This window comes from Gastrolobium bilobum, unplaced genomic scaffold, assembly GCF_033153095.1.
Source record: "Gastrolobium bilobum isolate Gb01-03AN ecotype WA unplaced genomic scaffold, APGP_CSIRO_Gbil_v1 utg65254, whole genome shotgun sequence".
In the NCBI taxonomy this organism is placed as follows: domain Eukaryota; kingdom Viridiplantae; phylum Streptophyta; class Magnoliopsida; order Fabales; family Fabaceae; genus Gastrolobium; species Gastrolobium bilobum.
In genome coordinates this window covers 50,241-65,730 of record NW_026899032.1, presented here as the reverse complement: position 1 = coordinate 65,730, position 15,490 = coordinate 50,241, and the positions used below count along the sequence as shown (strand labels likewise).

Genomic DNA, 15,490 nt, shown 5'->3' with positions numbered 1-15,490 from the left:
TTTAAACACTTGGTGAGGGTTGACCTTGGGACTACATTGGGGTGGTGTTTCTGAGTTAGAGAACCTGTGTGAGGGAGTTTGAAGAGCTGTGTTTGCTGTTCTTGAGGGGTGTGACCTTTTGTTGGCATTTTGATGCTTCAAGGTGTCTTCTTGTTGAGTAAAAGAGTCATCTTGTGTTCATTTTCGTGCATCCTCTTGTAACAGTAGCTTGAGTCTGATTGTGAGCTCCAAGAGCATCTCCCTTTGCTGTTTTTGAGCTTTGGTATGTATATCAACCTTTAACTTGAGTTTTAAGGCTTAAAAACGGTATAAGTAAAATTAATTATTAATTATGGTAGCAATCAACTACATATGTATTCGCATTCTTGGAGAAGGGCCTGATGGAGGTCAAGATGATGCGTGTGCTAGAGCTCGCAAGTGGATTCAAGATCATGATGGCGTAACATATATACCGACGTGGGGGAAAACTTGCCTTTCGGTATGTTTTTCTAATATATTCAATATAATGGTCTACTCATATAGTGATTTATTTTTGGTGGATAGTTTTTGATAGTATCTTTATTTCAACTCAGAGACATATGAAGGTCAGGGTTTATAACAATAGTGGGTCTTGTTACAAAGAGAAGAAAAAAAATGTGGGAGAACAGAAACATTTTCCCCATAATATAATAGTATTTTCCGGTTAATAAAACTTTAGAAGAGAAAAAATTATCTCATTCCATGGTCAGTAAATGCTACAAGCCTGATGAGGGCTTACAACAATTTTTTATTTTTTTTTGGGTACATTATAACAATATTTTTAGATGAACGTAACTATCACTGTATAATGACAGAACCAACGTAGATGGTTAAGGAAATGTTAAAATTTGAACCTAAAAATAAATGAGTAAGATCACTTTTGGTTTGCTTCCAACGTATAAACCGGATGACGTAACCAGTACCAGTTTTTTATTTTTAGTAAAAACTTTAAGATAGGCACTTAAACAGTTAAACGTAAAACACAACTTTTTATTTATGAGTATATTGTGCAACTTGTTTTTTCTTTGGAATACGATAGAAAAAACACAAGCCTACTAATTAGGCAAGAATAGTGGAGGGATACCCATCCCTACCATGTCAACCACAGGGAGTTGGAAGCATTCCATTGGGGAAGGAGTAAAGAATCAGACATCCCAGTTCTAAGTGTGGTCATTCCATTGGGGAAGGAGCTCAACCCTATCTATAAATATCCTTTTTTTTACACTATTTACTAGTGTTATGAGCTGTTATTATGATTACGGTAGTTAAAATTCCGATTTAAATCTGTGATTTTACGATTTTTTTCAATCAAAACGATTTCATCAAAATTCCAAACGTTTTTACGATTTTTTACGATTTTTTTTATGTTAGGATTTTATGTTTTACTATTTTTTATCCTTCCTCCGATTTTAGATAAAATCCCAATTTTTACTACCATGATTATTATGATAATATAGAGAGCCACTGTAGCCGTTGTTCACCATCCCCCTCTTTCTATCACCTAGGAAACTTAGGGCCTTGGTTGAAACCATTGCTCCTAGGAGTACTCCTAAAGTGACATACTTCCCCTCCTGAGGTATACAGACATGGGTCTCATAATAATTAATGATTCAATAAATCTTAATTGTTGGATGCATGAAAATCAACAGTTAAGATGTGGTGTAAGACTTTTTATTCTTATACCGGTATAAGTTGATCATATCTCTCACACACACACATATATATAAACTGGAACATATTGTAATTATTTATGCAAATATTTTTTTTTTATAAACAGATTTTTTATTTTTTATTTTATTTTTCATGCGTGTATGTTGTTGTACGTCACTTATATGAGTCAATCTTGTAATTGCAGATACTAGGTTTATTCGACTGGTCGGGAGTCAACCCAATGCCTCCGGAGTTTTGGATGCTTCCTTCTTTTCTTCCTATGCATCCAGGTGGATTATGATATAACTAATCTGTCCGGTTATTATGTATGCAATAACATAATAATTTATACATGAAATTAATATACAACTTACTAAATTGAGTGTTTATTTATCGAAAATTATATTGTCCAGATCTTGCTGCACACCATTTTTAATTTTGATCGGTAAACGCTAACTATGCATAAATAACTTGCGAACACGAGTTTTAAAGTAAACAGCATCCATATAGCATATATAACTTTTTTTATGCGATTGTGATATGAATTAATGCAGCTAAAATGTGGTGTTATTGTCGGCTAGTTTACTTGCCTATGTCTTACTTATATGGGAAGAGATTTGTGGGTCCAATCACACCACTTGTTCTTCAGTTGAGAGAAGAAATCTTTATTCAACCTTATCATAAAATTAATTGGAAAAAAGCACGCCATGCCTGTGCAAAGGTGAGAGAGTAGATCAATCTATATATGATCATCAGTAGATCACCAAACTATACGATCATGGAGGAATTGTTAATTCATGTCGTATGTACGTATCACAGGAAGATCTTCACTATCCTCATCACTTCATACAAGATCTATTATGGGATAGTCTATACATGATCTCTGAACCACTTCTTACGCGTTGGCCATTCCACAATATGGTAAGAGAGAAGGCCCTTCAGATAACAATGAAGCATATCCATTACGAAGATGAGAATGGTCGATACATGGACAATGGATGTGTGGAAAAGGTGGGTATCATATCTCCTTTCGCTGTACCTATATATATATATATATATATATATGCATCAACTACAATAAAAAAAAAATTAAAGACACATATAATTCCAACCATTATAAAATAAACATTAACATTCTATAAATTTATTTACTGGCCAGGTTTTGTTTATGCTTGCTTGTTGGGTGGAAGATCCAAATGGAGATGCTTTCAAGAAGCATCTTGCAAGGATCCCTGATTACTTATGGCTTTCAGAAGACGGAATGACCATGCAGGTATAACCCCCCCCCCCCCCGCTCTCTCTCTCTCTTTGTATAGCTTTTTCAAAATGTGTAATCAATGGGATATTAAAAAATGCACTTTATCGTATTTATTTGGTGTAGGGTGTTGGTTGCCAATCATGGAATGCTGGATTACTTGTTCAAGCTCTGCTTGCCACAAACCTTATTGACGAAATTGGTCCTACACTTTTGAAAGGACACGACTTTCTCAAGAAATCTCAGGTGTGTTTAATATACATTCCGTTTTCATTAATTGTTGAACAATTATATTTGTGTGCTAGCTCTAGTTAGCAGTAATGAATTAAAGTTCATATTCCACAGGTTAAGGAAAACCCTTCAGGAGACTTTAAAAGAATGTTTCGTCACATTTCTAAAGGATCATGGACCTTCTCTGATCAAGATAATGGATGGCAGGTTTCTGATTGCACTGCAGAATGTTTTAAGGTAATGAAGTAAATTAATTCTTGAACTTGGTTTCACTTATTAGTTAAGACTAGACAAATCATGTTGTGTTTCAGTGCTGTCTACTTTTATCAATGTTGCCATCAGAGATAGTTGGTGAAAAGATGGATGATGAAAAGTTATTTGATTCGGTTAATCTCCTTTTGTCGCTTCAGGCAAGTTTTATTAAATTTACATCCATATGCTTTTATTTTTTTTGGTAATCACATCAATATGCTTTTAATTAATTAACAATGGCCCTTTTTTCTTTTTTACAACAAATGGCCTTTCTATTTGCATAATTTTGGTTTCCATCATAGTAACATGGGAGGCAATAACTTGTTTGCTTAGAGCACACTAATTTTTTATTTCTATTTTTTGTACGTTATTCACTTTGAATCTCAAATCTCCAATTCGATTATTGTAGGGTAAGAAAGGTGGTTTCTCAGCATGGGAGCCAGCAGGAGCTCAAGAATGGTTGGAAGTATGTGATAAATAACCAAAATCGAATCTTCCCATATTTCATTTTACCGTATCATATCACGTGAAAAATGCATTAATAGATATATGGTCACAATTCTAATGAAAAATTTGTGAAATGGAAAAGGCAAAATGATGATTTTAATTTTGACATTTAATTTATCAATGAATGGATAAGATTATTCAAATTAAGAGAATTCATTCTCCTATGTGTTCTGCTCTGGCAAGATGAACCTAGGATCTGGCTGGAGGACCCACCATCATTCAGCACACGGAGTATGTGACTCCCTCATAGTGTTCCCCTTATATTTCCCTTGCACACATGACCTTTATACATCGTGGGTCATGTTGCCTCTCACCTAGTGAGGTCCATAAGGTTGGAAACGATTATAGCTTCATGCCTTGTGCATTAAGAGGGAATTTCTAACTTCTTATTTAAAGGGGTCCTAGCTCCTCTACTGTTCATCTTTCCTATTCTACTCTCCATTGCTATTGCTTCGCAGAACTTGCTCCACAACCATAATCTATATTTCTTACTCACCATTCCCATTGTACACCCTCACCATACCTAAGGCTAATCAAATATACCTTAGAGCTTTGGTCTATATGCCACTGCGTCCTTTATCTTATTTATATCAACGTATTTTACCCACTTGGGAAGCATATTTATACTTCACACTCTGATTTAGTTCAGTGCTACCCTTTATGGGAATCGAACCCACGACCACACGGAAAATCTTGATTCTCATTCTCTAATCTTTGTTCTAGCCAATTATTGCTTGAGTTTTGAGTTTTGAAGCTTCAAATAAAAAATAGTGGTGAATACTCGCAACCCCGTTCAATCGATTCAAGATCCAGTTCAGAAGGGCATGTGGAGACACTAGATAAACACTCAGTTTCTTCTGTTCGTGCTATATCCACACCACCACCAGTAGGATGATAGGAATATACTCTCATGAAGATGTATGTAAGAAGGGTAATAAGGGATTATGTTCTACTAGTGAGGCGGCATAACTAACTTTTGAAGTGAGAATAGAATATTCTAGCAGGTTAGACTGAGTATAAGATGTGAATGAAAAGTGTGTGAGGGTATCTAGGATATATTTGGAAATTGGGATCCTTTTGGAATTTGGTAGAGAACTCTGGAGCCTCTCGAATTGCTCTAGAAACCAGTATTTTCACCTTCTGTTGCAATTTTCACCATAATTTGTATTCCTCTTGCTGAATTTCCAGACTTAACAATACAAATTATAATGGGGAATACAGATTATTTTAAGGACTGACAAATGCAATAAAAGGTAAACATACAAGAAGGAAAGTACTGTTTTCTAGAGCAATTCGAGAGGCTCCAGAGTTCTCACCCAAAATCCAAAAGGATCCCAATTCCAAAAGATATCCCAGATACCCTCTTACACCTTACATTCTCATCTCACACCCAACCTAACCTCCTAGAGTATTCTATTCACCCTCCAAAAGTTAGTTTTGCCACCTCATTAGTAGAATATAATCCCCTACTACACTCCTTACATACACCTTCATGAGAGTATATTCCTATCATGGACCTTGCATCCAGAGAACTATTCAAGAGCTTGGTGAAAAAGAACAATGTCTTCGCCAAATAATCATCAAAATCTCTAAGCCCTATAACAGATTGGGCAAATTCTCCAAGCGAGGAGTATCGCTAAAATCTCCAAGTCTAGAATGAATATGGGATAATGGTCCAAGCGAGGAATATTGTCAAAATCTCCAAGCCCCAGAACAAATCTGAGTAAATTCTCCAGAAGAATATCTCCATATCTCCAAATCCCAAAATGAATATGGAAAAATTCTCCTTAGGCAAAATGTCCCCATATCCCCAAACCCAAGTACAAATCTGGGAAAATTCTCTATGGTCAAAATGTCCTGATATCCCCAAACTCTAGTATGAGTCCAAGCGAACATCCTGCGAAAAAGGTTTTTTCATATCTTAAACCTTAGAAAGAAGTCCGAGCAAGAACCCCTCGAGGAAAGGTAGCGTTTGAAAGCAGCATAAAGTGAGTAAAAGCAATACAATTGGGAAAGAAAAAACAACTTTTGTAAGACAAGCAAGCAAGTTAAAATAGCGGTAGATAAATAATCCGATCGAATGTGTTGATAATGTATATAAAAATTTTGTGAGTTACCTCAATCGTGGGTTGGCCAACCAGTCCATAAATACCTAAACTATGAAAATCAAATACAAAAGAACACATTATTCTAGCTTTTCAATTTTTGTAGGAAAATCTGGAGCATCATTGGTTGTGGAGGAAGGTTCCTTAGTATGAGAGCATGAAGTGTCAAAGAGTAGGGTGGGAGACTTATCCGCATTAACATTAAAGATCTTACCCTCTTGGACGGTGTGTAGCCGATCAACGAATTCCTAATTAGCTGAGGGGTTCAAAAACCTCACTTGCTCTAAAATGTTTTCGAGGGCTGCAACACTGATCTTGCGGACCATATCCTAGAAGTTTTTTTACCTCAATGTTCACCTTATCTGTCTCTTTCTTCGCTTCATCTATATCTTTCTTCCTGGCTTCAAGCTTAAGGTTTAAAGTATCAACTTATTTATTTGAGATCGTTCATTGACTAGTTAAACCACAGATCTCAAGTTGGGCTTTGTTGAAGCTCTCCTCAAATTTGGCACTGCTGCAAGAAAACATTTAAAAGGTTTTTTAATATCTCAATGTCCTCTGTGAGGTCGACCTTAACCTTGGTAAGCCTTTCTCCAAGATCCATGATGTAGTTGTCATCATCGGCCTTTTGTTTCTTGAGAGTTTCAAGCTCACTAATGAGATTTTCTTGGACCAAATTATCCTCTTCTTGCTTGTTGAGATGATTGTGCAGTTGCTGCTCAGCCTTGATACCCCTCTGATAGTACAACTGCACAAGATTAGCAGCCCCTTGTATATGAATAGAGTCCTACCGGAGGTGTTCAACGACACCTTTGACGAACTCCAGACCTATTTTTTACTCAACAAACACATACAAAGGGGTTTCTATGGATATCAGCCCAGCCAACCGAATTACATATTGAGAAAAAAGGCACGCTTAATATGTACCATCCACACTTTGAATGCGAAGGCACTCTCAGGAAATTGTTGTTTGCGCTCCAAGGAGTCTTTCGCCTGATTTTCATGGAACTTTTATCCGCTCGTGAAAAAGTAGAACTCTTCCTCTTTGGAGCTAGACGAGGAGTCTCTTCGACGACCAGAACATCATCCTCCATGGATGCGTCATCCTCCATTAGAGTAAATCCAAGAGTGGGAATCATTTCTGGCCGACGATCTCGTCCAATTTCTTTGATGCCTAATCTGGCGATAGCTTTCTCTCCTTCACCACTGGCAGGAGGAAGATCTTCCCTCACCATACCTTTAAGGCGACAACTTCCTTAATTTGAGTCCAGGGAGTTTCAGTTTCTTCCAGCGTTCTCCAAGCAGGTAAGTATGAATACGTCCATCTTTCCCCTATAGAGTAATGCGCAAATCAATCACATATGATAAATACAAATACAAAACACTAAATGTACAATTAGAAAGCCAAAGAATCAATTAAACACACGTAATATCTCAAGTATTTTATTTGCTAGCGCAATGCGCTCCCGAGTAGTAAGCTTACCCTCAGGGACATAGTAAAATTTGTCTTCCTCATTTTAATGTTGGGCAATCTAGTACAGGGGGAATAGAATTCACCGTTTATCCGTAAAAAAGGGAATGTCAACCCATTTGGCGGGAAATATTTTGAAATATTCTTCTTTAAATTTTTTGTAAGAATTGGAATAAAAGCCAAAAAAGTGCAAGTCCCTTTTGACCGCCTAGATTTTTCTTTTATTAGGAGACACAACGTAGAGGTGCATAAACAGTGATGTAGGATTTTTTTTTTCAAAAGCTTCGTCATTAACTCGAACATATGCATGAATGCCCAAGCATTTAGGTGTATTTGGGATGGGGATACTGATAGCCAGTTAAAGATGTTTTCCTCAAAAGCTGTGAATGACAACTTAGCTCCACAATAAAAAAAAAAAACTATATATATAAAGGAATTCTGGCCGGCTACTAGTTGGATCACGATCGTTGCAAATACGATTTTCTTTTCCAGCAGGGCTAACATACTAATCCTTGTTGAGCTCCACACTAGATGTAAGATACAAAGGTTTCCTTTTATCTTCGTGCATCCTCTTAACTAGGATTTCATTGTTAATGCGAGATACAACACCTTTAACCTCAGGGTCAACCCATTCGCGTGTAGCTAAATACGCTATGAGAGATTAGATAAGAGGGGGAATCACCCCCGAATGGCAGGGTATGAGTACTTTAGTAGTTGAAGGGTTGATGACCAAATGAGTAGCAGATTCCTTTAAGGCTGAGAGGCAAAACAACATAGGGCGACACTAGGGGCATGTTTTTCACCCCGATGAGTTTTTTCAGGCGGAGTCTGTCAATTGGATGTGCATTGAACTTGGCCATCTAATCAGGAAGGTTGGGGGAGGGGGGTCTTTAGGGAGCCATATCAAAAATTCTGATGCACAAATAGAAGAAAAAGAAGAAGAATCAAAGTCGCTAGAAAACCAACCAGTCGTGCTCACTCAAAAAGTCTGATATCTACGGCTATATTCGGCCAAAGTAAATTTAACCTCCGATCCCCTTCAGCCAAAATCTCCCTAGACACCCCGGAAGAAGTGCTGATTAGAGGTGGATTCGGAGAAGGGAGGATAACCCATAATACCCATTGAAGAAAATCCCTAATATCTCAATGGGCATTTCAAAATATCCCATTTTTGTTCCTGAATCACTATGGTGAGTAGACTGATGGAAATGTCTCCTAAAACCCCTTTGATGCTTGTGCCTCAGTGGGTTGTGATGGTGAGATTCATCGTGATAATACATCGATCAAATATGCCTAGAAGACCTACCTCTTTCACTCATACTCTTAGATGACACAATAAAGACAAACAACAACCCAAAAAGATAAAACTTTTTCAGAGAACTACCAGTCTCAAAATGAGAAAATAGTAGCGAAAGAAAAAAAAATGCTGGACAAAAGTGACACCTAGAGATAAAGTTTGAAACTTAGATCAATAAGAGTTGCAGACTTAGACGCAGAAGAGGCCAAATAACTCTAGAGGAAAACAACGAGCCACCATGAAAAGAACAAAGAGGCAAATCAGCAACATTAAGCCAAGAAAAGCAAAGTGCGAAAAGGCGAAAGCTCCGAACCTCAAGAACCTGTGCAGATTGAAGGATATAACAAAGAAGAGAATTGCGAAAGGAAGAAGAAAGACATAAAGGTTTTAACTTTAAAATAACTAAAGTGGTTGATGACTGACCAACTCACGCTTTGACGCTCAATGGGCATGAGAAGAGAAAAAGACCCAAAATCCAAGATGGAATTAGAGCTAGATATGCCAAAAAAGAGGATAAAATTGTAAAAACATGTAGGGGAAAAGAAGACTTTTCGTAGCAGGCTAAAAAGCTATTATAACCGTCACATGCAACTCATCATTGCAACATAGCCGACAATGAAGTACGAATCAATCACACAATGCCATGTGGCCATGATGTAATAGCCTACTATTGGAGTAAAAAAATGAACGGACTTTCTCGAAAAACAAAGTTGTGGAGCTTCGAAGACAAGTTATTCAATCCGACCGAATTAACTAAAGGAAAGAATTATATCCTCCAAATACCAGTGTGATGATCCGATGATTGGAACAAACTCCTAACACCATGGAACTTTGACTTAGTAAACCACCAAACTAGGGGGCTTCTGTTCTGGTCCGCGGATGGACCTATCTGGCCAAATCCTAATCTGCCAAGAAGGCCCACCATCATTCAATACATGGAACATGTGGCTCCTCCCCCTCATATTTCCCTTGCACACATGATCCTTTACATACCATGGGTCATGCTGCCTCACACCTAGTGGGGTTTACAGGGTTGAAAACGATAATTACATCACGGCTTGCGTGTTGAGAAGGAATCTCTAATTTCGTATATAAAGAGGTCTTAACTCTTCTATTGTTCATCTTCTCGACTCTACTTTCTGTTGCCATTGTTGTGCTGAACTTTCTCCACAGTCATAAATCGTAGCCCTTACACACCATCTCCCTTGTGCACCATTAACATATTTGAGGCTAAACAGAGATATCTTAGAGTTTTGGTCTATATCACTGCCTCTTTTATCTTCTTCATATCCACACACTTTACCCATTTGGGAAACAAATCCATACTTCACATTGCGATTTAGTTCACTATGTAAGACATAAACCTCGAGAATCCATGCACACACACAAATATATTGCAATAACCTACTATATATATATATATATATATATATATATATATATATATATATATATATATATTGCAATAACCTACTCCATATGTATATACATTGCGATTTAGTTCACTATATAAGACATAAACCCCGAGAATCCATGCACACACACAAACATATCCACACACTTATCGTTTCTCAAGCTGCTTGAGATAATTTTATTTCCGGCTACTAAATCATAACCGTACAAAGTTGGATCAATGGTAATGAAGAAAGAGAGAGAGAAAAAGAATCATAACCATTCAAAGGTGAATCAATTAATATAACGAAATAAATAAATATAACGACGTAAATTTGGGATAGCCGGAGATAAACTTATCTCAAGTTGCTAGAGAAATATTTTTTTCCATATATATATATATATATATATATATATATATATATATATATATGGGTTTAGTGAGTGTACAGGGACTGGATGTAAGATTTGGTTCAGTACACTAAGTTCTCCCGCGAGAACACAGTTATAGTAAATATTATAAATATGTTCTCCCGGGAGAACACCAGTGGAACACCATTATAATATTTAGTGCACTAAGCTCTCGCGGGAGAACTTAGTGCACTGGACCGTCCAGTGACTGAATTTTCATTTTTTTTCCTATATATATATATATATATACGCACACTTCAATTTTAATCTGAGTCATTCATCTCAACTAATAAGAATGAAATTTGTTTATTTATTTCAAGAATGGTAACTAGCTATTAATTAATTAATCTGCGATGCCAACCATTTCAGGTGCTCAATCCCACAGAATTTTTCGAGGACTTGGTAGTTGAGCATGAATATGTTGAATGTACAGCATCGGTAATTGAGGCTCTTGTATTGTTTAAGAAACTATATCCGGAGCATAGGAAGAAAGAAATCGAGAATTCCATTATTAAGGCAGTTCGATTCATTGAGGATACCCAAACAACTAATGGTTCATGGTATGGTAAATGGGGAGTTTGCTTCATTTATGGCACATACTTTGCTGTTGCTGGGCTTGCAGCATGTGGCAAGACTTACTCCAATTGCACTGCAATTCGAAAAGCTGTTGAGTTTCTTCTTGCAACACAAAGGGAGGATGGTGGGTGGGGGGAGAGCTATCTATCATGCCCAAAAAAGGTAGATACATTTAATGAATGATTTTTAAATTAACTACCCTTTATGAATATGGCTTGATGAATTGGATGATGCAGATATACGTACCCCTTGAAGGAAATTGTTCAAATGTTGTACAAACTGCATGGGCTCTGATGGCTCTCATTCATTCTGGACAGGTCTACTTTTTATTTCTTGCAAATTGCAATTCACTTTTTGCCTCTGCGAACGATCTAATTCGCTTTCTTAAATCATATTCAAAAAAAAAATGTTAAATAATTTTAATTTTTTCTTTCTAATTTCTATGCAGGATAAGAGAGACCCAACTCCTCTTCATCATGCAGCAAAGTTGCTCATCAATTCTCAACTAGAAGATGGTGATTGGCCACAACAGGTATCAGTCTACCCTTTGATGTCATTTAATGGTGGAGCGAGGATTATTTGTGATGAGTAAAATTACATATACTTTAAAATCTAAATTTAAAATAAAAAATTATATAATTGAACGAAAATATTCATAACATATGTATCACATTACATAAATTGCAATATAATATAATATGAATATAAATACTCAAATCAATTGGATTGATTACAAAATAAATTTAATATTATTTAATAAGATTGATATTGATATTTATATAGATATCAAATATATTTGAGATTGACTAAAAAATAAAATAAGCATTTTTTGTTTAAATTTATACTTTGTATCTAATTTGTAAATCCTATTTTATTTCTCTTATCTTATTTATTTATTATATATTAATTTTTAAATATATATCAAATTGAATTGCCAAATCGGTAAGAAAATAAAATCTTTTTTATCAATTTTAAATATTTTTTATCCAATTTTTAAATTCAAATTCAATTATTCTTATCTTATATATTGATATTTAAATAGACATCAAAATAAATTTAAGATCTATAAAAAATATAAAACCAACTTTATTATATTTAAGTCTACTTTCTACAAGTTTACTTCTTCTATATCTTTTTAATATATTTTATATTTTATATCCGTTGATCTAATTCAAACAATATTATCTTTTAAAAAAAAAAATATATAGGAAGAACTCTTGTAACAACATAGTAGGTGATGTTAACTACTGATCAAGAATTATAGGAGCATAACAGGTGGTAAAACGTGTCGACGGATCAAATTCATGTTATGTCAAGTGTTGGCATGAGGGCAAAATTGCTCAACCCGAACACGACACGTTGTCAATAACGTGTCAAAAAATGAAAGGTGGACATGACCAGTCGCTGGTCACATAAGTTGAGACACAAAAATTTAGATTAGATTTTTTATAAAAAAATTAAAAGTAACGAAACATGTTGAATAAAATACGCAAGTTGATCTGTGACTCTCTGTGGGTAGTGTCAAAATCACTGAAATTTCAACTTTTATTTTGTATTTTTTTGAATAGAAAATAAATAGTCGATATGCAGGTCACATGAGTCAACCCGAGATACGACACAATAATAATTTGTACTCTTTTCTCAAACCTAGACATGATCTAATTTTTGTTTTATCCCGTGAGTCAACAAGATATGTACTTTGACATATCGTATCACGAATCAACTTATGAGTCATGACATATTTTACCACTTATAACTCCATCACTGATGTCATTTTAGTAAGCTTTTTTTTACGTATGTCTTCATCAGCGGCAGAGTTAGGCTCCAATTTTAGCTCGGGTCAAAAAAATTTACATATCAAAATATTTATAATAATTACATAAATTTATTAGGGGAAAATTTTATTATGAATTTTAGCATACTTATTTATATTATTTACTAAATAGTATCATATAACATTAAAAAGCTTTTGTCTTTCTCTGCCAACGCACAAGAACACACGAACAAAGCTATTTCGGAGGCTCCAGCATACCCACTTTGATGGCAAAAGATGTAAAGTTGTAAACAGCTTTGAACGAAACAAATACCAAAGACAAACCAGAGCGTATTGTCATGCTCCCCAGACAGGGTCCTCGTGAAAGTCTTGGTCCATAAACAAACTAAGAGAGCTTTGTAATTGTAAATTGGAAAAAAATTGTGGAAAAGCCGAAGTTAGAAAAGGTTTAAGATATAAAAAAGGAAAAATACTAATTAAGCAAAGCTCAACAACACATCTTGCATAAATTGATATGTAGAGAGAGAATCTGACCTTAAAATAGGGCAAGAGGTAGAAAAAAAGCAGCCCACGAAAAGAAGAAACCTAAATCGAGAGTTATAATTTTATTAAATATTTTTATTACATGTTTTTTAATTTTATTAAATATATTTTTAAATGTTTTTATACAAGTAAGAATTAAATACATAACTTACTCAAATTTCTCACCACTACAACAATTCTTATGGTTTATTTTTTAATTTTTAAATAGGGTTAAACTATAATTTTAGCCCGAACCAAATAATAATTTTAGCTCTGGCCAAATCAAAATTAATTATATAATTAATATAATAAGTAAAATTTGTAAAAATTTAATCCGGACTCAGACACCATCCCGCCCTTAAGTGGCTCCGCCACTGGTCTTCATGCGTAATAGCAAACATTAATCTATACTTACTTTTAATAATATTTTTACATAATCCTAAAAATCAAAAAACCCGATGTCATATGGTATGTTCAAATTTTAATCTTAAATTTATTAAAAGAATACAATTTTTTTATATAACATATCCTTGTGCTATAAATCAGAGCTGATCCTTTTTAAGGATAGTTATATCTTTTAGTACATATAAGTTATTCTAATTTTTTTTTTTTAAAAAAGTAAATTCAAATTCTTTGAATTAATTACGCATATTCAAAAAATTTATAATTTACATATTTCTTCTCTTTTGATATATATTTTTAAAGTTTTACATGAATTGATTATATATATCTCATTTTTAATTTTAATTTTTTCTTTTAAATATTTTTTAAATTCATAGTTTTATTTTTATCCGAAATAACAAATATCCATACAATACATGAGATACTTGTTAGTTATTAATTATTTCTTTAATTAATTTATGGCAGGAATGCACAGGCGTATTCTTGAGGAATTGCCTTATCCATTTTGTAATGTATCGAAATATTTTTCCAATGTGGGCTCTAGCTGAATATCGCAAACTGATGGAATTGCCTTGAATGGTAGTTTAGTTTATACTATTAGAATCTTTTGCAATTCCTGTGGGTTAAAATCAACTGTATTTTTTTTATTTTAATAAAAATGAGCTAAGTCATTATATATATGGGGATATAGTATAAAGCCCAATTAGTTAAGTGATATTGGTTTAGACATTGGTTTGTGTATTCTACCTAATGGGAATATATTATTATGTTGACCTTTATACGACAATCTGTTAAAGCTTATTGATTAACTCATTCAAGGTTTTGACCTTGATTATAACCTTGGTTAGTGCATTTTATCTAAAGGGTAATGTACTATTATGTTTATCTTATTATGATATCTTGCTTTAATTGAAGTTATATCTTGCCCTATTATTCTATTTTTTTGAACAGTGAAGCAATTGGCAGTCTCTATTTTATTGACATGAACATCATAACCTACTTACAGCTACATTGCTAGGAGAAGTCCTGTGTGCTCATGATCTAAAATGCAGTTTGTGAAATGGAAATTGACAATTTAATATTTTCAACTTCAGGTCCCTCCATACAGCATCTTTTGTCAAACTAATTATTTATTCCTATTGATCCAGCGCATAAAATGAATGAATAATCTGAACATAAGAATCTTTTGTCACTTCAGGTCTCTCTCTACGTAATCTTATTAGATTCCTAACAAGGTGCTCATCAAACACAGAATATAATATAGGCTTATCAGCCTTATATCATACCCTACCTTTATTAGTCTCATATCATATTCTACCCTTATTCTATCATGTACACTAAACTAGCCCTTATATCAACACTTTATAGAAATTATAATCTTTCATGCACTTTTAAGCGCCAAACTGCCAATTACTCCAAAATTCTTAACTATTAGATCCCATATGGCATATATCATGCACCCATATTCTTCAGTTGCCATCTAACAAGTCACAAGCAGCAGGCTATAAGAATTATTCTAAACTACAGGCTGCGATTTTCCTTTGTTGCCTCCCCGCCTCAAAAAAAAAAAAAAAAAATGAAGAAGAAGAAAAAAAGTAAAAAGAGAAAACAGAATAAGGTAGAAAAA

The 15,490-nt window shown here is 34.5% G+C and overlaps 1 protein-coding gene across 1 annotated transcript; it reads left to right on the top strand.

Annotated features, from left to right (window-relative positions):
- Positions 1-331: 331 nt before the first annotated feature.
- On the top strand, positions 332-14,922 carry LOC133286377 (beta-amyrin synthase-like). Its single transcript, XM_061483780.1, has 14 exons — positions 332-478; positions 1,874-1,958; positions 2,223-2,389; positions 2,488-2,679; positions 2,828-2,941; positions 3,050-3,169; positions 3,269-3,391; positions 3,466-3,564; positions 3,816-3,872; positions 10,959-11,327; positions 11,402-11,482; positions 11,614-11,697; positions 14,329-14,419; positions 14,882-14,922. The coding sequence occupies exons 1-14, from the start codon at positions 332-334 to the stop codon at positions 14,920-14,922; spliced, it is 1,770 nt and encodes a 589-aa protein (XP_061339764.1).
- Positions 14,923-15,490: the final 568 nt, after the last annotated feature.

Excerpts from the sequence above, each read along its gene's own strand:
- LOC133286377 (XM_061483780.1), top strand. The coding sequence starts at position 332 with ATGGTAGCAATCAACTACATATGTATTCGCATTCTTGGAGAAGGGCCT. Across the intron at positions 479-1,873 it reads GGGGGAAAACTTGCCTTTCG|ATACTAGGTTTATTCGACTG; the intron begins GTATGTTTTTCT and ends TTGTAATTGCAG. Across the intron at positions 3,392-3,465 it reads GCACTGCAGAATGTTTTAAG|TGCTGTCTACTTTTATCAAT; the intron begins GTAATGAAGTAA and ends GTTGTGTTTCAG.